The 21,352-nt window shown below is 43.9% G+C and overlaps 2 protein-coding genes across 5 annotated transcripts in view; one reads left to right on the top strand and one right to left on the bottom strand.

The window, feature by feature from the left end:
- Window positions 1-1,811: 1,811 nt before the first annotated feature.
- On the top strand, window positions 1,812-17,053 carry golm1 (golgi membrane protein 1). 2 transcript variants are annotated; one of them, XM_090237108.1, is made up of 11 exons: window positions 1,812-2,201; window positions 5,074-5,208; window positions 5,589-5,765; window positions 6,733-6,787; window positions 6,934-7,036; window positions 7,150-7,267; window positions 10,813-11,011; window positions 11,267-11,434; window positions 11,680-11,844; window positions 12,038-12,148; window positions 16,408-17,053. In XM_090237108.1, exons 2-10 carry the CDS (start codon window positions 5,080-5,082, stop codon window positions 12,145-12,147), a joined length of 1,224 nt encoding a protein of 407 aa, XP_090093234.1. In that variant the 5' UTR covers window positions 1,812-2,201; window positions 5,074-5,079; the 3' UTR covers window position 12,148; window positions 16,408-17,053. The 2 variants fall into 2 exon arrangements, with proteins under 2 accessions (XP_090093234.1, XP_036835410.1); XM_036979515.2 differs by lacking the exon at window positions 16,408-17,053 and adding an exon at window positions 12,210-12,956.
- naa35 (N-alpha-acetyltransferase 35, NatC auxiliary subunit) overlaps window positions 12,884-21,352 on the bottom strand; it is a 14,287-nt gene continuing 5,818 nt past the window's right edge. For all 3 annotated transcript variants that reach the window (XM_021605446.3, XM_021605443.3, XM_021605444.3), the window contains exons 7-23: window positions 21,276-21,342; window positions 21,120-21,163; window positions 20,821-20,871; window positions 19,251-19,334; window positions 18,938-19,052; window positions 18,615-18,793; window positions 18,398-18,457; window positions 18,210-18,316; window positions 17,933-17,999; window positions 17,595-17,693; window positions 17,306-17,484; window positions 17,061-17,206; window positions 16,888-16,955; window positions 13,824-13,964; window positions 13,537-13,659; window positions 13,361-13,441; window positions 12,884-13,279 (exon numbers count right to left, since the gene is read on the bottom strand). In XM_021605446.3, the coding sequence (XP_021461121.1) occupies window positions 13,220-13,279; window positions 13,361-13,441; window positions 13,537-13,659; window positions 13,824-13,964; window positions 16,888-16,955; window positions 17,061-17,206; window positions 17,306-17,484; window positions 17,595-17,693; window positions 17,933-17,999; window positions 18,210-18,316; window positions 18,398-18,457; window positions 18,615-18,793; window positions 18,938-19,052; window positions 19,251-19,334; window positions 20,821-20,871; window positions 21,120-21,163; window positions 21,276-21,342 (1,671 nt within the window). In that variant the 3' untranslated portion in view covers window positions 12,884-13,219. The remainder of the gene's footprint in view (window positions 13,280-13,360; window positions 13,442-13,536; window positions 13,660-13,823; window positions 13,965-16,887; window positions 16,956-17,060; window positions 17,207-17,305; window positions 17,485-17,594; window positions 17,694-17,932; window positions 18,000-18,209; window positions 18,317-18,397; window positions 18,458-18,614; window positions 18,794-18,937; window positions 19,053-19,250; window positions 19,335-20,820; window positions 20,872-21,119; window positions 21,164-21,275; window positions 21,343-21,352) is intronic.

Raw genomic sequence — 21,352 nt, 5'->3', positions numbered from 1 at the left:
GTTCTTCAAATGGATTTGACCCAGAAGAGTCCGTGTAGTTATTGACTTCACTCCAAAACTTGACTGTATTTTCAGTTGAGTTCCACCTAAACAGATTGTCCGCTGGTGCAAGACTGAGTTGGTACACCATGCTCTCTAAAAGGTACCCAAGGTATGGTGATGGACTGAGATGTCCATCAATGGCGTCCTTCAGGACATACATTTTTGCCATAGGGTTGACTACTCTGCTGCAACTTTTTGCCATCTAGTTTGCTTAATATAAGGAATTGTATAAATAGCATTTACTTCTACTCATATGACAATTGAGTACTTTTTCTACCACTGTACCTAATAACATTTTAAAACCAAATACTTTTAGACTTTTACATTTTTTATTAACCCTTGTGCTTTGCTGAAAAATAAGTATGTCCATTGTGGTATGGGTCAGATTGATCTGCACAGTTTAAACGCACTCATGACAGTCAAAGAATAAAGTAAAAACAGCCCAAACTTTATTTTGTATTGTCAGACCTTTCAAAAAGAATACAACATTTGATTTAAAAAACTCAATATTTGTTATATTAACATAACATAACATATTTCCTTCTCACAAACAAGCATTTTCTATTTCCCTAAGTATACATTTTTCTTGTATTTCCCAGTAACACTTGTGTGATTTTACCCTATTGGTCAAAATGATCCCTTCAGTCTTTCTCTCCACATGTTGAACACAATGTACCTGTGTTCTTTCTGCAGGTGTATTTATTGCATTCTACACAAGTGGTGCTGGTTTTACTGTCTTGTCGAAGGGGACAGAGCAAATCATGTAGGCCCCGGAACAATTTGGATTCAATTGGAAGCTAACAGTCTACCTTGACTTTGTTGTGGTGATGGTGTCCATTCTATATGACCATCTTTAGACTTCCATGTCCTCTCTTCTCTGGATGATGGTTGTTGCATGCTCTTTCATCTGATGGAGGGGATGGTATGGCAGACTCCCCTGAATCCTCTTCACCAAAGAAAAATTCACAATCTGGATCATCAACAGCATTGTCCTCTATCTCTGAAATGTCCTCTGTCTCTGAAACCTCTTCTAATTTACTGTCTCCAGAATTTGTGATTAGGCTTCATTCACTGAAAATCTTTTGGAGCTCGTTTTTGAGTGACTGTGTCAGAGATCTGCTGATCTCGCGCAAAGAAAGAGATGCTTGGGAAAGCTCATTTTCACCCAAACATAATTATAAAAATGCAACCAGAACCAGTCAAAACAAAATACATCAAATGTACTTGTGTAATTTGGACCTGAGCAAATATCTATACAGATGAAAAGCCTCCGGGTCAAAATGACCCACAACATCATGTTTGTATACAAAATCTACAGACATTCCACAACATCAGTTCGTGTCCACATTTTGAAATTAGGTTCATGACCTAAATGAGGAAAACTCATTTAAATCCATGGAGAAAAAGAGACATTAACTAGTATTTTAGACAACTCAAAAGTGGAAATGGGTAAAATTGACCAGCAACATAATAGTAGGGTTAGGGTATCTTTACCTATACTCAAGTATGACAATTGGCTACTTTTTCTACCACTGCTATCAATTTATATGGTTTAGCGCAGTAGTGCGAAAAAGGCGTCCTTGATTTAGAGGGGAATAATGAAAACCAGAAGTGTCCTCTCCTCAAAATGTGTGGGAGGAAAAGTAAAAAAAAATGTTTTTTTTAAAATGATTGTACTAAAGGTACAGTTGATAAACTATGTCCTTTCAATTTGGCATCCATGCCATTTTCTTGTTTTGTTTGTCTCTAACGTGCTTGTATACACATTCCATGGGACTACTACTTGCAGAAAAGGGCTGATACAGCTTCCATAAATGGCTGCCTGCTACTTTTAGCAGGATCGGTGGTATCTGGGATATTGGGTACGTACCACCTCTGAGGTTACCCAATTGAAGTAAGTTGTGGACATCCCAAGGAAATCGAATAGCACTAACCCTTGTTGCAGTGTTGGCATCACTTGACTCCACTTCCGCGTTTTCAAGCAAGCCAGCTAAACATCACAGCTTCCTCCCCCTCCCAACGAGAATGGAAATCAGACTGCAACAGTGCTGAATATTAATTGAACTAGCTATGCAAAGAGTCTCGTAGCTAGCTTATAAATTGAACGGACCATTCACTGTCAAAACATAACCTTGCTTAAACAGTGAAGCGGCTTTCAGGTAAGATTTGTCAACAACTAGCTACGCTAGCTAGCCTTAATTGTTGTTAGCTAGCATAAAGGTTGGCTACTGTACATGAATCATAGTTGTTTATCAGAGGCAGGCTCAGATGTTGATGTCCTGAGATTTGCTCTGTGTTACCCTCACTTTTCAGAATACATTTCACTGATTCAAAATATCATAGTTAGCTAAGCTAAAGTTGTAACCATTTCCAGATATTATATTCTAGCTAGCTACTAACGTCGTAACTAGGCTACATCATGCTTAGCTAAGCGCTAGCTAACGTTTGCTCTTTTAGCCACATAACTAGGTAACTAATTTGTCTGTTCTGCCAACTTTTCAAAAATAGGCTTTTTTATCATGTCGGATCAGTGTTTCCTAATGACTTTAAACAAATCAGATTAATCTGACCTAATTAGCGACCAATACATTAGGCCACACAATAACCCATATCGTTGAGTTTAATCAGCTACTGCTAAAAGCGCTTAGTCTCGTACGAACCATTCTGACTTTGCGGATACCTTGACGCGAAACAATGTGAGCTCGCGAGATCAGGATGGTTCGTACAAGGTTATGAGTCTCTTACTCGAGCTAGCTTGCTCAACTGGTTGTTTTTACTGTCCTTGTAGTATGTACACTGAACAAGAATAGAAACGCAACATGCAACAATTTCACAGCTCATAAGGAAATCAGTCTATTTAAATAAATTCATTACGCCCTAATCTACGTATTTCACATGACTGGGAATACAGATCTGCATAGGTTGGTCACAGATACCTTTTTAAAAGTAGGGTCATGGATCAGAAAACCAGTCAGTATCTGTTGTGACCACTATTTGCCTCATGGAGCGCGACATATCTCCTTCACATAGATAGAGTCGATCAGGCTGTTGATTGTGGCCTGTGAAACGTTGTTCCACTTATCTTCAATGGCTGTGTGAAGTTGCTGGATATTGGCAGGAACTGGAACACACTGTCGTACACGTCGATCCAGAGCATCCTAAACATGCTCAATGGGTGACATGTCTGGTGAGTATGCAGCCAGTGGAAGACATTTTCAGCTTCCAGGAATTGTGTACAGATCCTTGTGACAAGGGGCTGTGCATTATCATGCTGAAACAACATGTGATCTCGGCAGATGAATGGCACGACAGTGAGCCTCAGGATTTCGTCACAGTATCTCTGTGCATTCAAATTGCCATCGATAAAATGCAATTGTGTTCATTATCCATAGCTCATGGCTCCCCATACCATAACCCCACCGGCACTATGGGGTTCACAACGTTGAAATCAGCAACTTGCTCGCCAACACGACGCCAGAGTGCCATCTGCCCGGTACAGTTGAAACCAGGATTCATCTGTGAAGAGCACACTTCTCCAGCGTCCCAGTGAGCACTTTCCCACTGAAGTCAGTTACGACGCCAAAATGCAGTCAGGTCAAGACTGGTGAGGACTATGAGCATGCAGATGAACTTCCCTGAAACGGTTTCAAAATTTATTTGGTTGGTCAAACCCAGTTTCATCAGCTGTCTGGGTGGCTGTTCTCAGACGATCCCGCAGGTGAAGAAGCTGGATGTGGAGGTCCTGGGCTGGTGGGGTTACACGTGGTCTGCAGTTGTGAGGCCAGTTGGACATACTGCCAAATTCTCTAAAATGACATTGCAGGAGGCTTATGGTAAAGAAATGAACATTAAATTCTCTGGCAACAGCTGTGGTGGACATTTTCAGTCAGCATGCCAATTGCTCGCTCCCTCAACTTGAGACATCTGTGGCATTGTTGTGACACAACAGCACATTTTAGTGGCCTTTTATTGTCCCCAGCACAAGCTGCACCTGTGTAATGATAATGCTGTTTAATCAGCCTTTTGATATGCCCCAGCTGTCAGTTGGATGGTTTATCATTGGTAAATGAGAAATGTTCACTAACAGTGATGTAAACAAATTTGTGCACAGTTTGAGAGTAACTTTTTGTGCATATGGGACATTTCTGGATTTTTTTTATTTCAGCTCATGGAACATGGAACCATCACTTTACATGTTGCGTTTTATATTCAGTATGTTGAGGTGCCTACTTTCTCCTGACATTACCGTGGTTTGAGCAAGCCCCATTAGCAGTATTGTTAGCTAGCTAATCGGATAGCTATCATTACCTATGTAGATATGGTTTGACAGAGGTAGGTAATTTGTTCATCGTGAAGCATGATTTGCATGCTCTTCCAGTTAAGTTTGTTTCATGCATTATCAGCTCCCTATATTTCCGGATACTAATAAAGCTGTTCCTGTACCAGTTATTTGCATTGACTAACTTGAGAGGCAGACACACAGTACAGACCTGAGCACAACAGTTTATGACATGCAAGAAACCCGAAACCTTCTGCAAAGAACTAATGTAAAAAAGGTCTACCCAAACCTATTTCACAGCACACCCACCAAGGACTGTAGACACCCAGATTTAAAGGGATACTTCTGGATTTTGGCAATGAAGCCCTTATCTAGTTTCCCAGAGTCGGATGAACTCATGGATACAATTTTTATGTTGTCTCTGCATCCAGTATGAAGGACGTTAGAGGTATTTTCGCAAGTCAATGCTAACTAGCGTTAGCGCAATGACTGGAAGTCCATCGTATATACGAGCATGTTAGCAGTTACCATAGACTCTGTCATTGGGCTAACGCTAGTTAACAACTTCCTCCACGCAGAGACCTACATGAGTATATCTTGACTCTGGGGAAGTAGAAAAGGGCTGCATTGCCGAAATCCTCATTTATCCCTTTTAACCTTTCACTGAACTGCATGATATATTTTTATGCCCTGTGGTCACTAGGGCCCTGTTTTGTAGGTGTTTAACCAATGTCTCTCACTCTCGTCTTCAGGAGGCAATGGGGGGGTTGGGTAATGGTCGTCGAGGGGGGCGGTCTCCTCCTCTTATGATTGGTGCTCTGATCGCTTGTGTCCTCGTCCTGGGTTTCAACTACTGGGTCTCGAACTCACGGAACTTGGAGTTACAGGTGTGTGTGTGATCTTTAATCAAATATATTTATAACTAAACCAAGATAGTTAATCTGTGTTTACTGTGTGGGGGGGTGTAACAAATGGCTGGGGTTTAGGTTTAGAGAAGGGCATAAACTAATCCCAGGGTTACAGTCCGTGTTTTTGAAGTGGATTGGAAACGAGGCCGAGCCAGTTGGAGAAGTTGTATGGAGAAAGGCAAGCTGTTTAGATGAATGAATATGGTAAGCTGAAGTATGTGATTAGAACAAGGGCCATGTCACAGAGAGCAGAATGAGTAAGCTAATTTTGTACCGCTTTTTTAAGTGTTTAAAGATTCTCTAAGCCTTTGTTTTGAATGATGCTACTCTGACCCTGCGTGTGCTGTGGTGGCGGGCAGACAAAGCTGTACGAGTTGGAAGCGCAGATGCGTCGGGCGGCGTCAGAGCGTGGGGCAGTGGAGGTGAAGAAGAACGAGTTCCAGGAAGAGATTCAGCGGCTGAAAGAGGAGAGCAGCCGCATGCAGAGCCTGAACAAGAGGCTGGAGGGAGTCCACAACACCTGTAGCCAGGAAAAGGTAGTTTACTGTACTGGAGTGTACTCACCTGAGCACTGCATCATAGATGGATGCATAATACACACCTGAGCACAACACCACTTCTAACTTGCACACACACAGTTGTTCATCTACACGCAACCCTCAGGACAATGCAACATGTAAAGTGTGATCAACACATTTGTATATTCTAAACGTCATTGAATCAGTGCTAGGGATTTTTCTGCCATTCAAAAGTCCAAACCGTGTAATAAAAAAATGATACATTTTCAGACTGGAAAAACACTAAACTTACATGACTAAAAACAGAGATGAAATATGTAGAAAAGATAATTTGCCTATATATTTTTCTTTAATAATCTTTGAGATTTTACAGTCACCTAAATAAGAGACTGAATTGAAAATTCCAAAAACAAGGAATTTAGCAGTGAAGGATCACCGCATTAGCCATGGTAAAATGCATTGAATTGCAGGACATTTGCTTTAAAACGGCAACAGTTTCTCAGCTCCATGGCAAACTGTGTAGAATTGCAGGACATTTGCTTTAAAACGGCAACAGTTTCTCAGCTCCATGGCAAACTGTGTAGAATTGCAGGAAATTCACTTTGTAGTTTTGAACGTTCCTCTTAGCTCCATGTAGAAATCTGCAGGAATTTGGCTTGATAATGTAAAAAATAATAATCTACACTGCCAAGATGTGGCCTCTAAAATTAGTGCTATCAGTTTCTTTGTGATCGAGGACTGTACTGAGTTGCCCATACTGTATACGCCACCTTGCTGGTAGCCAGTCCTGAGTTTTCCTCCCTCAGATGGGTTCCTTCATCCGTAGATCAGTGTACCTATTGTTTATGGAGTGTGTTTGTGTGTGAATTCCCAGTAAAGGCGTGATACCATGGCAGCATGGAAAGGGAATTGTGACCATCTGAGTACCTACTGGGTTCACACACACAGATCCCCCAAAAAATGAGTCATGTCTGTTTTCCTTTAGGCAAGCCAACTGATAAATATATCCTCCAGTACCAAAGTAATACAGGACCTGAAAAGTAAGATGCTTTTTTTTTGTTGCTTCTGCCTACCTGTCTCTTTTCTGTCTTTAGTGTTGTGAAATCTCACTCTCTTAATCCAAAGTGTTTTTTTTTTTTTTATCCCCTGTCAGGACTTAATACTACCTGTGAATTTGTCTCCGCAGGTCAGTTAAATGAGCTAAATGAGGACCTGGGTAAAGTTCAGAAAGAGTTCCAGAGTTGCCAAGGCAATCTGAACACCCTGAACAAAAAACTCACCTATGACATGTAAGGCCCTCTATTATACACAGTCCCGCCATTTATGGAACGTGTATGACAGATAATCAGAGGTAATTTATCAAATCTTAATGTGCAAGTAATAACATGTGGTGTTTGTATAGGACTCAGTGTAACACTCAGATACTAGCACAGAGGGAGGACTGTGCTGAAAAGGTGGCTGCAGCCAAGCGGGAAGTTCAAAAGAAACTGGAGATGAAGAACCCAGCAGTGTCCTCCCAGGTAAACCGGTAACCATGTTCAACGCTCACATCGTAGACCAGGGATCATCAGCTAGATTTAGCTGTGGGACAAGGTTTTTCTTGAGCAGATGGTCGGGGGGCCGGAGCACAATAGTTTGTAGACTGCAAATTGACCGCAAGAAGCCCAAACGGATCATATTTGACAAATACACTGCTCAAAAAAATAAAGGCAACACTAAAATAACACATTCTAGATCTGAATGAATGAAATATTCTTATTAAATACTTTTTTCTTTACATAGTTGAATGTGCTGACAACAAAATCACTCAAATTATCAATGGTAATCAAATTTATCAACCCATGGAGGTCTGGATTTGGAGTCACGCTCAAAATTAAAGTGGAAAACCACACTACAGGCTGATCCAACTTTGATGTAATGTCCTTAAAACAAGTCAAAATGAGGCTCAGTAGTGTGTGTGGCCTCCACGTGCCTGTATGACCTCCCTACAACACCTGGGCATGCTTCTGATGAGGTGGCGGATGGTCTCCTGAGGGATCTCCTCCCAGACCTGGAATAAAGCATCCGCCAACTCCTGGACAGTCTGTGGTGCAATGTGGCGTTGGTGGATGGAGCGAGACATGATGTCCCAGATGTGCTCAATTGGGATTCAGGTCTGGGGAACGGGCGGGCCAGTCCATAGCATCAATGCCTTCCTCTTGCAGGAACTGCTGACGCACTCCAGCCACATGAGGTCTAGCATTGTCTTGCATTAGGAGAAACCCAGGGCCAACCGCACCAGCATATGGTCTCACAAGGGGTCTGAAGATCTCATCTCGGTACCTAATGGCAGTCAGGCTACCTCTGGCGAGCACATGGAGGGCTGTGCCTCCATGACTGACCCACCGCCAAACCGGTCATGCTGGAGGATGTTGCAGGCAGCAGAATGTTCTCCATGGCATCTCCAGACTGTCACGTGCTCAGTGTGAACCTGGTTTCATCTGTGAAGAGCACAGGGCGCCAGTGGCGAATTTGCCAATCTTGGTGTTCTCTGGCAAATGCCAAACGTCCTGCACGGTGTTGGGCTGTAAGCACAACCCCCACCTGTGGACGTCGGGCCCTCATACCACCCTCATGGAGTCTGTTTCTGACCATTTGAGCAGACACATGCACATTTGTGGCCTGCTGGAGGTCATTTTGCAGGGCTCTGGCAGTGCTCCTCCTGCTCCTCCTTGCACAAAGGCAGAGGTAGCGGTCCTGCTGCTGGGTTGTTGCCCTCCTATGGCCTCCTCCACATCTCCTGATGTACTGGCCTGTCTCCTGGTAGCGCCTCCATGCTCCGGACACTACGCTGACAGACACAGCAAACCTTCTTGCCACAGCTCGCATTGATGAGCCATCCTGGATTAGCTGCACTACCTGAGCCACTTGTGTGGGTTGTAGACTCCGTCTCATGCTACCACTAGAGTGAAAGCACCGCCAGCATTCAATGTGACCAAAACATCAGCCAGGAAGCATAGGAACTGAGAAGTGGTCTGTGGTCACCATCTGCAGAACCACTCCTTTATTGGGGGTGTCTTGCTAATTGCTTATTTCACCTGTTGTCTATTCCATTTCCACAACAGCATGTGAAATTCATTGTCAATCAGTGTTGCTTCCTAAGTGGACAGTTTGATTTCACAGAAGTGTGATTGACTTGGAGTTACATTGTGTTTAAGTGTTCCCTTTATTTTTTTTGAGCAGTGTATATTTCACCTCTTGCTTACATTTGTATACAATCACATGTCTATATTACGCGTGCGAATTCTTGAACAAAATTAAAATCACTTGGTGCTATAACAAAATGTTTTGCTCAACTTGAGGGGCCAAAGAAAATAATTTGGTCCGTGGGCCGCCAGTTGGGGAACCCTGTCGTAGACCTTACCTATCCCCCATTAACTGGCTCACTCATTAAGTACATCCAGGGATTTGACTCACAATCAGAACATTACCCGACATGACCCTGAACAGTGGCTGCCTGGCAAAAGTACCAACACAATTTCCATAATCTAATGTACTGAGTTTAGTTCACCATTGTATCTATCCACCACTGATAAAAGACCCTGAACATCATGCAGTATAGCTTGGCTGACCTGTGTGTGTGTGTGTGCACACAGTGGTGAGAAAAAGTATGTGACCCTTTGGAATTACCTTGATTTCTGCATGAATTGGTCATGATCTGATCTTTGTTTAAGTCACAACGATAGACAAACACAGTCTACTTAAACTAATAAAACAAACAATTATAAATTAAAATGTAACACTGTGTAAACATTCACAGTGCAGGGTGGGAAAAGTATGTGAACCCTTGGATTTAATAACTGGTTGACGCTCCTTTGGCAGCAATAACCTCAACCAAATGTTTTCTGTAGTTGCGGATCAGACCTGCACAACGGTCAGGAGGAATGTTGGACCATTCCTCTCTACAAAACTGTTTCAGTTCAGCAATATTCTTGTGATGTCTGGCGTGAACTGCTCTTGAGGTCATGCTACAGTTGGGAATCCAGAAGGTGTTGAAGCCATTCTGTTCTTGATTTACTTCTGTGATTTGGGTCGTTGTCCTGTTGCATCACCAAACTTCTGAGCTTCAATTGGCGGATGGGTAGCCTTACATTCTCCTGCAAAATGTCTTGATAAACTTGGGAATTCATTTTTCCATCAACGATGGCAAGCTATCCAGGCCCTGAGGCAGCCCCAAACCATGATGCTCCCTCCTCCGTACTTTAGAGTTGGGATGAGGTTTTGATGTTGGCGCTTTGCCTTTTCTCCACATAGTAATGTGTGTTCCTTCCAAACAACACAACTTTAGTTCCACAGAATATTTTGCCAGTAGCACTGTGGAACATCCAGGTGCTCTTTTGCGCATTTCAGACTTGCAGCCATGTTTTTGGACAGCGGTGGCTTCTTCCGTGGTGTCCTCCCATGAACACCATTCTTGTCTAACGTATCGTAGACTCGTTGAGATGTTGGCATGTTTCCAGAGATTTCTGTAAGTCTTTAGCTGACCCTCTAGGATTCTTCACCTCATTGAGCATTCTGCGCTGTACTCTTACATTTATCTTTGCAGGACGGCCACTCCTAGGGAGAGTAGCAACAGTGCTGAACCTTTATAGGCAATTCGTCTTACCGTGGACTGATTAACTTCAATGCTTTTAGATTCTTTTGTAACCCTTTCCAGCTTTATGCAAGTCAACAATTCTTAATCTTAAGTGTTCTGAGATCTTTTGTTCAAGACATGGTTATCTGACTCCTGATTCAAATGTTATTGGTTTAGCGAAATGTTTGTGCTTCTAGTTCCGACAGTGCAGCAATTTGCTTTTGGCGAAGTCATTAGCCTAGGGGTTCACATACTTTTTCCATCCTACGCTGTGAATGTTTAAATTATGCATTCAATATAGACAAGGAAAAATACAATGATGTGTTTAAGCACAATTTGTCTTATGACTTAATACATTTTCTTGCCACTATGTCATTAGTGGTTTTGTTTGGTAAATAAAAAATACACAAGATGAAATTGGATACAACTTTGACTGTATTTTCCCTGCAGACAAATGCAGCACCCACACAGAAAATTAGCTCCACTGAGGTGGGCGTGCCAGATAAAGAGGGGCCTGGAAAGGCAGGGCTGGATGACACTAAGACTACTCCTGTCCACAGCCATGCCCCTGAACCATCAGCGGCCAAAGGTCCTGCCGTGGACCTCAAAACCTCAGAGCTGGAGACCAATGAGATCGCAGTAGACAAAGGTACAGGACAAGATGGCTGCTCTCATTGAGGGTGGAAGGATCTGGGCCATTAAGACAATTTCATACCAGCTCTCCCACTTCCTTATCAACTCATCTTTGACATGACATTACATACACACCATTTATACCACAGTCATATTCACCATTACCCTTTAAGCAAGTACAACATGTCTTGAATTGAATTGGTAGTTTTGCTTCTGAGATGCTGACATGTGTATGCTGTCTGATTCGAACTGGATGCTGCCCTTTGTCTAGCTCTCGACACACCTGCGCTATCCCGTAAAGAGTCCCTCCCCTCCGCTGATGCTAAGGGGGACCAACCGGGGCCTGTAGAGGGGGCCAGTAAGCCCCGGAAAAATAACCTGACCGAGGACACGGAGCTGGAGGTGATGGACACACATGGAGGAGAGCCTCAGATAGAAGGTATGACTCGCACAGCCTCAACCCTGCACCCACCATCTCAGAAACTGTACAACCTCCTCCAGACCAGCGTTACACAAGTCCAGGGAGGATAAGCCAGTTTGTCCCTCCATAATTATAAAATAGTGTACTTTGTGTGAAAGTATCTAAAATGGGAAATAGTGAAACCTAGTATTGCCAAGGTTTTCGCCTTTACAGAGTCAAAGATGTGAGAAATGGAAACGGACGCCCATCTTTTTCCCCTCCAGAAGCCGACCCTGGTGCTGATGACATTCAGCTTAGCCAGTGGAAGGAAGAAGAGGCTCCTATTGGTCAGGAGAAGGTGGAGGATCCTGAGGAGGATTACGACGCAGACAAGCCGATAGTGGGCGGGGTCGACCCAGACCAACGGAACCAGATGGCTGTGAACATAGGTGGGTTACACTCGTATAGGGGGGGTCCTACTGTCACACTCGTATAGGGGGGGGGGGGGGTCCTAACCAAACTTCACATTTCTCTAGTAAAGGATACTTATTGTAATGAACGAAGTCAGCTAAATGCCTGCGATTAGAGCTGGGACTATACCAATCACTTGTATAGTAAAGATGCTGATGTGTTCACTCGTAGATAAGGAGGCTGAACGGGAAATGCAGGAAGAGCTGGCGGACTACAACGGAGACGACGAGAACGAAGGAGAGTTTGAGGCTGACAAACAGGCAGAGCTCGCTCAGTTCTGAGGTAACACACGCACACAGTCTGTTTTAGTGATATAAATACATCTAATTTTTGGTCTTGTTAGGTGGTTGGAGAAAGGTGGGAGCTAAGACCCTCAATCCACTACCGAACCAGGAAGGGACTACAGCTCCTCAACAGAACTGTTGTCAAGACTACCGTCTGTGTAAGACTTGTGCTCTTTCAGTGAAAGCATCTCACGGTTCGCCTTAATATACTCAAGTCTTCTGCAGTGAATGTATATTTTGTCGGGAAAACAGACTTTGGATTTCAGAACTGCTATAACCATGGGTTAAATGACAGTTTGTGATAACATCCCAGATCGTGCTGTTAGAGAACTGTACTCCGATTCACACTCTAGTCTTGATAATGACTTAATGTGCAGTTAGTTACACTTAGCAGTTCTTACAGTAGTTTCATAAACCCATAGAAAATGAGATGTCCTGCTGTATGACAATGTGAATAAGGTTTTTGTTTCATAATTTGAAATGTTTGCAGGGATCATTCAACCCTGCATAGTCTAAGCTTGATGGTCATGTGTCCTACTCACCATAGAATAACTATTTTGTAACTTGTTGGTAAAAGTGGCCTCTGTGCACCAGGCAGACCCACTACTGTAAATGTTTCAGATACGGTTTTGTTTTACGGCCGACTCAAAATGGTAATTATGGTTGAACACAGGTTTGATTTTTTTCTTTTTCTATTTAGATTGTTACAATGGATTTGTTGCTTACTGAACTGTTAAATAATCTGTTTTTTTATTGAGGAAATGTAGCACAGAAGGATGACAAAAATAAATCATTTTAATACCATAGTCAGACAAGTTTGTTTTTGGTATTGTGAAGGATGTAGTTCTTCTGTCCTTTGGGATGTCTGGTATTTGTAGTCCTTTGTGGGTCAGGACCAAAAAGACAATTGGGTAAAGGATGATCTTGTCCTGGTCAACCAACTTCAGACACTGTCTCCCTCTGTCCTATCATAGCGACCGACCACAGTTACGCAGATGGAAAAAGTTGGTGTACGTAGACCGGGTCAGGGAGGTGGGTACGAGTTGTCATAGTAATGCAGGGCTCTGATTCAGATGATCTTGACCACAGGGAAGTACTTGTGAGTGGAGAAATCAAACTCCGGTAGTACCTAGAAATGGGGAGTACCATTTGATCAATGTTTCAATTTCCCAATATATTTTGTAGTGCGTTTTGCTCCTCCCATTGTTACCTTTGTCTCCTTCTTGTGCCCGCCGGCAAGTAGTTTCATGACCACAATGTTGGGTTTGGCCACTTTTAGGATGCGATTCACCTGCAACAATCAGCAATGTAAAAAAAAAACTCACATTTAGACCCACAAACTTGAGGCACAACCTCTCACTTTTAGGGGTTAAAAGGCTTACTGACCTCTGGGTCAGGGCTGGGGACGTTCTCCAGGATCAGTTTGGCCTGCTGGAAGTGTTTACTGGCTGCCATGTAGAGGTCAGCTGACTGAGGAGGAGGACTGTACTTCTTCAGATCAGACATCTCCTACAGCCAACATAAACCGAGAGGCACAGGTCGTCTTTTTAATCTCCGCTATAACATCTAATTCCTGAGCTATTCTGTGCAGCATGTCTGCAATTTAAGTCAACCTGGAATGCACCACAGATGCATACAATCAGAGCTAGCAATGGTTGGTAACACTACTGTACCTTGAACTGGACGTAATGGACTGGCGGGGGAGTGACCACACTGTTGAAGGGGGCAAAGCGATGCTCGTATCGCACCTGCTCGCTGTCCAACTCAAACTGCGGCTTCCGCACCTTTCCGTCCATATCCAGGGCTATCATAGTCTGCACCAACAGACAGGAGTTCAGTGTGTGAGGATGGCTTTCACTTCAGCAGTAACAAATTCATGAACTTCTTTGAGGAAAAGATCATGATTATTAGAAAGCAAATTACGGACTCCTCTTTAAATCTAGGTATTCCTTCAAAGCTCAGTTGTCCTGAGTCTGCACAACTCTGCCAGGACCTAGGATCAAGAGACACTCAAGTGTTTTAGTACTATATCTCTTGACACAATGATGAAAATAATCATGGCCTCTAAACCTTCAAGCTGCATACTGGACCCTATTCCAACTAAACTACTGAAAGAGCTGCTTCCTGTGCTTGACCCTCCTATGTTGAACATAATAAAACGGCTCTATCCACCGGATGTACCAACCTCACTAAAAGTGGCAGTTGGCTTGAAAAAGCCAAACCTTGACTCAGAAAATATAAACTATTATACCTTACCTAGGCAAGACAGTTAAGAACAAATTCTTATTTTCAATGACTGCCTAGGAACAGTGGGTTAACTGCCTGTTCAGAGGCAGAACGACAGATTTGTACTTTCTCAGCTCGGGGATATGAACTTGCAACCTTTCGGTTACTAGTCCAACGCTCTAACCACTGGGCTACCCTGCCGCCCCATCCGCCTATATTGAATCTTCCATTCCTCTCAAATTTTAGAAAAGGCTGTTTTGCGCAGCAACTCACTGCCTTCCTGAAGACAAACAATGTATATGAAATCCTTCAGTCTGGTTTTAGACCCCATCATAGCACGGAGACTGCACTTGTGAAGGTGGTAAATGACCTTTTAATGGCATCAGACCGAGGCTCTGCTTTTGATTCCATCGATCACCACATTCTTTTGGAGAGAGAGGAAACCCAAATTGGTCTACACAGACAAGTTCTGGCCTGGTTTAGATCTTATCTGTCGGAAAGATATCAGTTTGTCTCTGTGAATGGCTTGTCCTCTGACAAATCAACTGTACATTTCGGTGTTCCTCAAGGTTCCGTTTTAGGACATTGTTTTCGAATGACATCCAAGAGGTAAAATATAGTGAAAACAATGTTAACTTTCACTGCTATGTGGATGACACACAGCTGTACATTTCAATGAAACATGGTGAAGCCCCAAAATTGCCCTCGCTAGAAGCCTGTGTTTCAGACATAAGGAAGTGGATGGCTGCAAACTTTCTACTTGTAAACTCGGACAAAACAGAGATGCTTGTTCTAGGTCCCAAGAAACAAAGAGATCTTCTGTTAAATCTGACAAATAATCTTAATGGTTGTGCAGTCGTCTCAAATAAAACTGTGAAGGACCTCGGCGTTACTCTGGACCCTGATCTCTCTTTTGATGAACATATCAAGACTGTTTCAAGGACAGTATTTTTCCATCTACGTAACATTTCAGAAACCTTCTGTCCAAAAATGACAGAGAAATTAATCCATGCTTTTGTTACTTCTCGGTTAAACTACTGCAATGCTCTACTTTCCGGCTACCCAGATAAAGCACTAAATAAACTTCAGTTAGTGCTAAATACGGCTGCTAGAATCCTGACTAGAACCAAAACATTTGATCATATTACTCCAGTGCTAGCCTCCCTACACTGGCTTCCTGTCAAGGCAAGGGCTGATTTCAAGGTTTTACTGCTAACCTACAAAGCATTTCATGGGCTTGCTCCTACCTATCTCTCTGATTTGGTCCTGCCGTACATACCTACACGTACGCTACGATCACAAGACACAGGCCTCCTAATTGTCCCTAGAATTTCTAAGCAAACAGCTGGAGGCAGGGCTTTCTCTTATAGAGCTCCATTTTTATGGAATGGTCTTCCTACCTATGTGAGACGCAAACTCGGTCTCAATATTTAAGTCTTTACTGAAGACTCATCTCTTCAGTGGGTCATATGATTGAGTGTAGTCTGGCCCAGGAGTGTGAACGGAAAGGCTCTGGAGCAACGAACCGCCCTTTCTGTCTCTGCCTGGCCGGTTCCCCTCTTTCCACTGGGATTCTCTGCCTCTAACCCTATTACAGGGGCTGAGTCACTGGCTTACTGGTGCTCTTTCATGCCGTCACTTGAGTGGGTTGAGTCACTGATGTGATCTTCCTGTCTGGGTTGGCGCACCCCCTTGGGTTGTGCCATGGCGGAGATCTTTGTGGGCTATACTCGGCCTTGTCTGAGGATGGCAAGTTGGTGGTTGAAGATATCCCTCTAGTGGTGTGGGGGCTGTGCTTTGGCAAAGTGGGTGGGGTTACATCCTTCCTGTTTGGCCCTGTCCGGGGGTATCATCGGATGGGGCCACAGAGTCTCCTGACCCCTCCTGTCTCAGCCTCCAGTAATTATGCTGCAGTAGTTTGTCGGGGGCTAGGGTCAGTTTGTTATATCTGGAGTACTTCTCCTGTCTTATCCGGTGTCCTGTGTGAATTTAAGTATGCTCTCTCTAATTCTCTCTTTCTCTCTCTCGGAGGACCTGAGCCCTAGGACCATGCCCCAGGACTTACCTGGCATGATGACTCCTTGCTGTCCCTAGTCCACCTGGCCGTGCTGCTGCTCCAGTTTCAACTGTTCTGCCTGCGGCTATGGAATCCTGACCTGTTCACGGGACGTGCTACCTGTCCCAGACCTATTATTTGACCATGCTGGTCATTTATGAACATTTGAACATCTTGGCCATGTTCTGTTATCTCCACCCGGCACAGCCAGAAGAGGACTGGCCACCCCTCATAGCCTGGTTTCTTTCTAGGGAGTTTTTCCTAGCCAACGTGCTTCAACACCTTGCAGTTTGGGGTTTTAGGCTGGGTTTCTGTACAGCACTTTGAGATATCAGCTGATGTACGAACGGCTATATAAATATATTTGATTTGTGTGTGTAGTCTTGATAGAAAATGGGACTGCAACTGAGCCAGGACAGAGTACATGTTTAGGACAAGTGTGTGTGTACACTTACCTTGTACATGCCAGCACACATGTTTTGGTAGGCTTGGCTCATGGTGATTTCTCTGCTGAGGGGGCGAGCTGCAGGCAAACACATTCTTATTGAGGAGCATGTTATGGCTGGGTGGTGGCAGTGTAGTACCAGATGGATTAAATTAAATGTAAATAATGTGATGTAATCCTGACCTCCTTGACCCTTCTTCTTCTTCTTGGTCTTCTTGCTGCTGCGTCCTTTCTGCTGCTCCTCCAGGAGGCGCTCCTCAGCCAACTGAGAGCTGTCCGCCCGACTCAGAGTGGACATGAGCCATGCATACAGGAACTCTGACAGATACCTACACACCACCTCAGTCAAGCATACCTCAATCAAGTGAACACCGAACATATTTTCTTACGGCACAAATCGGTCAAGTGTACATATGGCACACACTCACCAGTAGATGTAGTAGTACTCGTGCATGCTGTAGAGTTCCAGCTCGAAGCCGCTGAGCAGGTACTGGATCATGATGCGCAGGTTGTGGTAGAGGATCCAGGTGCCCAGGCAGGCCAGGTGCTGTCTCTGGGGCTCCAGCTTCATCAGCAGGCTGTGCAGCGCTGCGTCCACCTTCTCTGCCTGCAGGGGGCGCCCCCACACCACAGTCAACCACAGGAGAACAGCAACATACAGTCGAGCACACCCACATTAGATAATTTACATCGCTAAACAGCAATGCATTCTCACACCTCATCCTGCAGTGTGGCAAACTCCTCCAGGATGTGGCCTAGTTTGTCTCTCTGCCGAGCGCGGTTGTGTCCGTGAATCTGGATGAGACTGCAAAAGGGCTGCAGGGAAACAGTCCAGGGTTGTTTTACTCTATTGTTTGGGAACAATATTATGTTTACAACTATCATGTTGATATCAAGGACTGTCAGAGCCACAGCTTCATCTATGCATTTGAGTGGTTACATTTCCCCTTATGCTAACCAAGTGGAGGGGATGCCATTTGTTCTGGAAAAAAACAAATGAAGGATTGTGGCATTAATATAGAGAAGGTGTATTGGAATGCAGCCAGGTGACTTACTCTCGAGCAGTGTGCGACAAAGGAATCAATGTAGTCCTTGGCCTGGTGGTTATTATACAGGCAGCACCTGCAGAGGCAGTGCATGGATCAGTCAGTTTCAAAGACAGAGGTAGATCTCGAACTCGAACACCTCAGAAATGCATCCTTATTTCCTTGAGATATTTGAACGTAAGAATGCCACCATATACCAATTCAGATCTCTAACGACTTCTAGGAAGGAAGGATGCATTTGAAGGTAGGGCCATAGAAAGAAGCACTCCAATCTTCTATGACTTACTTGGAGGAGAGCACTGGTGGGCTGACAAAGTACCTCAGAGCATCTTTGATCATGTCCTGCATTGGTAGGGTCCCAAACACTTTCTTATTATCGATCAGGAACGTTGTCTAGAGACAGGGAGGGTATTCATCAGAACTGGATCAGAGAATTGTCCAGATGCACCAATCATGAGGGAGAATGTTCCTTACCTGCAGCAGAGACCTGGAGAGGACGCAGGGGGACTGCTCACTGAACTCACAGAAAAAGTCCTGAAAGCAGAATATTAAAACGACATTACTACAACCTTTAACAAATGCTCAAACAGGCAAACCATTATACAAGTATTGTCAGAATTTTATGTTACAGTAACGTTGAAGTACAATAGTATTGTCAAAATTATTATTGTAGTATTTACAGATGTAGTACCAGAATTCCATGAAGGTTAGTTGTGTTGATGACCTCGCACACGGTCTTAATGCGGTCGATGAGCTTGCTGAAGTAGTTGATCATCTCCTCCCTTTTGATGATCTTGGCGTAGCGGGGGAAGGTGGGGGGCAGCAGTCTCTGGTTCACAAGTGGTTCAAACCCCATCATGATCGGGTGATCTGGAACGCAGGGTGGAGGGCAGGGTTCAGAACTGTGAGTGGTTCACTTGCGGTTAGAGTTTTTCTAAGTGAGTGAAGCATTCATTTTATGGTAGTGAGTGACACATTGGGCCTAGGTAACATTGTGGAGTGTGTGTGTGTTACCTCCTTTAGTAGTATCGTTCTGGGACTGAATGCCATGTTCGATGCTGGAGCGGAGGGCTGGGAGGAGATCTGCCGCCTGCTGCATGAGTTTCTGAGCTTCACTCACTGAGCTGGTCTGACAGAGCCAACATGACATCACATGCTCAATCAAATAAATCAACCATTTGTTCCTTTTTTTTAGTAAAGCTAAGCAAAAAGTGTGTGGTGTGCTTCTATATCTGCATTGCTTGCTCTTTGGGGTTTAGGCTGGGTTTCTGTACGAGCACTTTGTGACATCTGTTGATGCTTTATGAATACATTTGATTTGTGTTACCTCTTTTTTCGTGAAGGCGATCAGCGCTGTCAGTAGAAGGCGTGTGAACTTGATCCGACTGAAAAGTGCCAAACACTGCTGATGCTGAGAAAGGAGGCAGAGAAACAGGTTAATAACAAGTCTCTCACATACTATACAGTGTACAAAACATTAAACACCTGCTCGTTCCATGACAGACTGACCAGGTGAATCCATGATCCCTTATTGATGTCACCTATTAAATCCACTTCAATCTGCGTAGATGAAGTGGAGGAGACAGGTTAAAGAAATATTTTTAAGCCTTGAGACAATTAAGACATGGATTGTGTATGTGTGCCATTCAGAGGGTGAATGGGCACGACAAGATATTTAAGTGCCTTTGAAAGGGTTATGGTAGTAGGTGCCAGGCGGTTTTAGTTTATCAAGAACGGCAATGCTACTAAGTTTTCCTGTGTATCAAGAATGCTCCACCACCCACAGGACATCCAGCTAACTTGACAACTGTGGAAAGCATAGGAGTCAACAAGGCCAGCATCCCTGTGGAAGGCTTTTGACACCTCGTAGAGTCCATGCCCCGACAAATTGTTAATATTAGGAAGGTGTTCCTAATGTTTTTGTACTCTCAGTATCTTTGTAAGGACACAGATTTAGCTCTGTCGTAAAATGGAGATTCCGACCATCTAGAGACCTCTCCATTTTGGGGGATGGGTGCTTTTTTTCTTTTTTTACAGCTGCATATTCCAGGCTTGTCTCAATGAAAGGCTGCCTCATTCCCACGCTCTGGTGGACTGGCCAGGGCAGAAGGCAGGGGTAATAGATATTGCTAATCCGAAATGGACCCCCACACTACAGCTTATGCACTCTGACCGAATTGGATGTAGAGATAAGGTTGTAAGTTGTCCTCTGATAGGATAGGAGGGATTCTCACCATATTGCTAACACCTATCAAATCCTCCATAGATCTCCACAAGTGCATAAGGTTTAGGGGTTGATTTGAGATTGGCCATAGATACAGTAAAGAGGTCAAACTGTGGAGGATAGAAGGGGGATGCCAGATTGGCAAACATTCAACAAATCTAACAAAGTGGATAGATATATCATATTCGTCATGATTGATGTATTGCAACAGGCCCACAAAGTGGATACTAAAGTCAGATTTTGATATTTGGCTATTTTCGCTGCATAACATTTAGAAGTTGTTCCTTTTCAGGTTTAGAAGAAGTGATTGCTAAATGCCTACTTCCGTTCTTATAAGCTGGTAGCATAGCTAGCATACAGAAATCGGTGGTGGTAGTCTGTAACTGTAATGCATTTGATTGATGACGCTGACATGAACATGTATTGGGGTTGACATTCATACCAGCTTTATACAGATGTTTACCTCAACATAGTGTGGAACACACATTGGCTATTGTTTCAAAATGTAGGCACATTTTACTGTGGGGCAGTTAGGAGATTCAGGATCTTTTCCCCATGCATTTCTATTGTTTGGTTTGAGTTCCATTGACAGCTTTACCGCATCTATTGGATGGGAGAAATGATGGGGTGGACTGGTTGATATACTCAGAGACCGAGTGACTGATAGTCTTACCTCCAACTCCACCTCTGGGTCCCGCTGCTCACCCTGGCGACTGCGTGTGCTCTACAGGAGATGAAAGATAGAGGGGGGGAAAAGAGGATAAGGAGAGCGAGGAAGAGGAGAACGCGTGACGGACGAGCTGTGGAAGTTATGTTAGTGGCACAAAGAGTTGTATACACCAGTGGCCATCTCAGCTAAGAATCAGATACATTATTTAGTCATGTATTTCGTCACTTTGCCAGAGTCTGGTTAGCTGTATAAGCACCGGTTGTGAGTGTGAGTGGATGGTGAAGACAGTAGTATGCATGTACCTTAACTTTCCTCTGTAACTCATCCTCCACATCCTTTAGCATACCTGTTGGTGCCATTGACATGTATAAAGTTAACTTGGCACACACACATCACTACATTATTATTTTATACCTGCAATGCCAAACATGGAACTTAAGCAACCACATGAAAATCACCTGTAACCCGCAGGTCTGTCACATTGTTGGCCATCTTGAAGCCGTACGTCATGGCCTGGAAATCTTCCTAGAGACAG

The sequence above is a fragment of the Oncorhynchus mykiss genome, chromosome 6 (assembly GCF_057628025.1).
Source record: "Oncorhynchus mykiss isolate SJ-2025 chromosome 6, ASM5762802v1, whole genome shotgun sequence".
Lineage (NCBI taxonomy): Eukaryota > Metazoa > Chordata > Actinopteri > Salmoniformes > Salmonidae > Oncorhynchus > Oncorhynchus mykiss.
The sequence above is the reverse complement of the archived record's forward strand: the minus strand, read 5'-3'. Positions and strand labels throughout refer to the sequence as shown.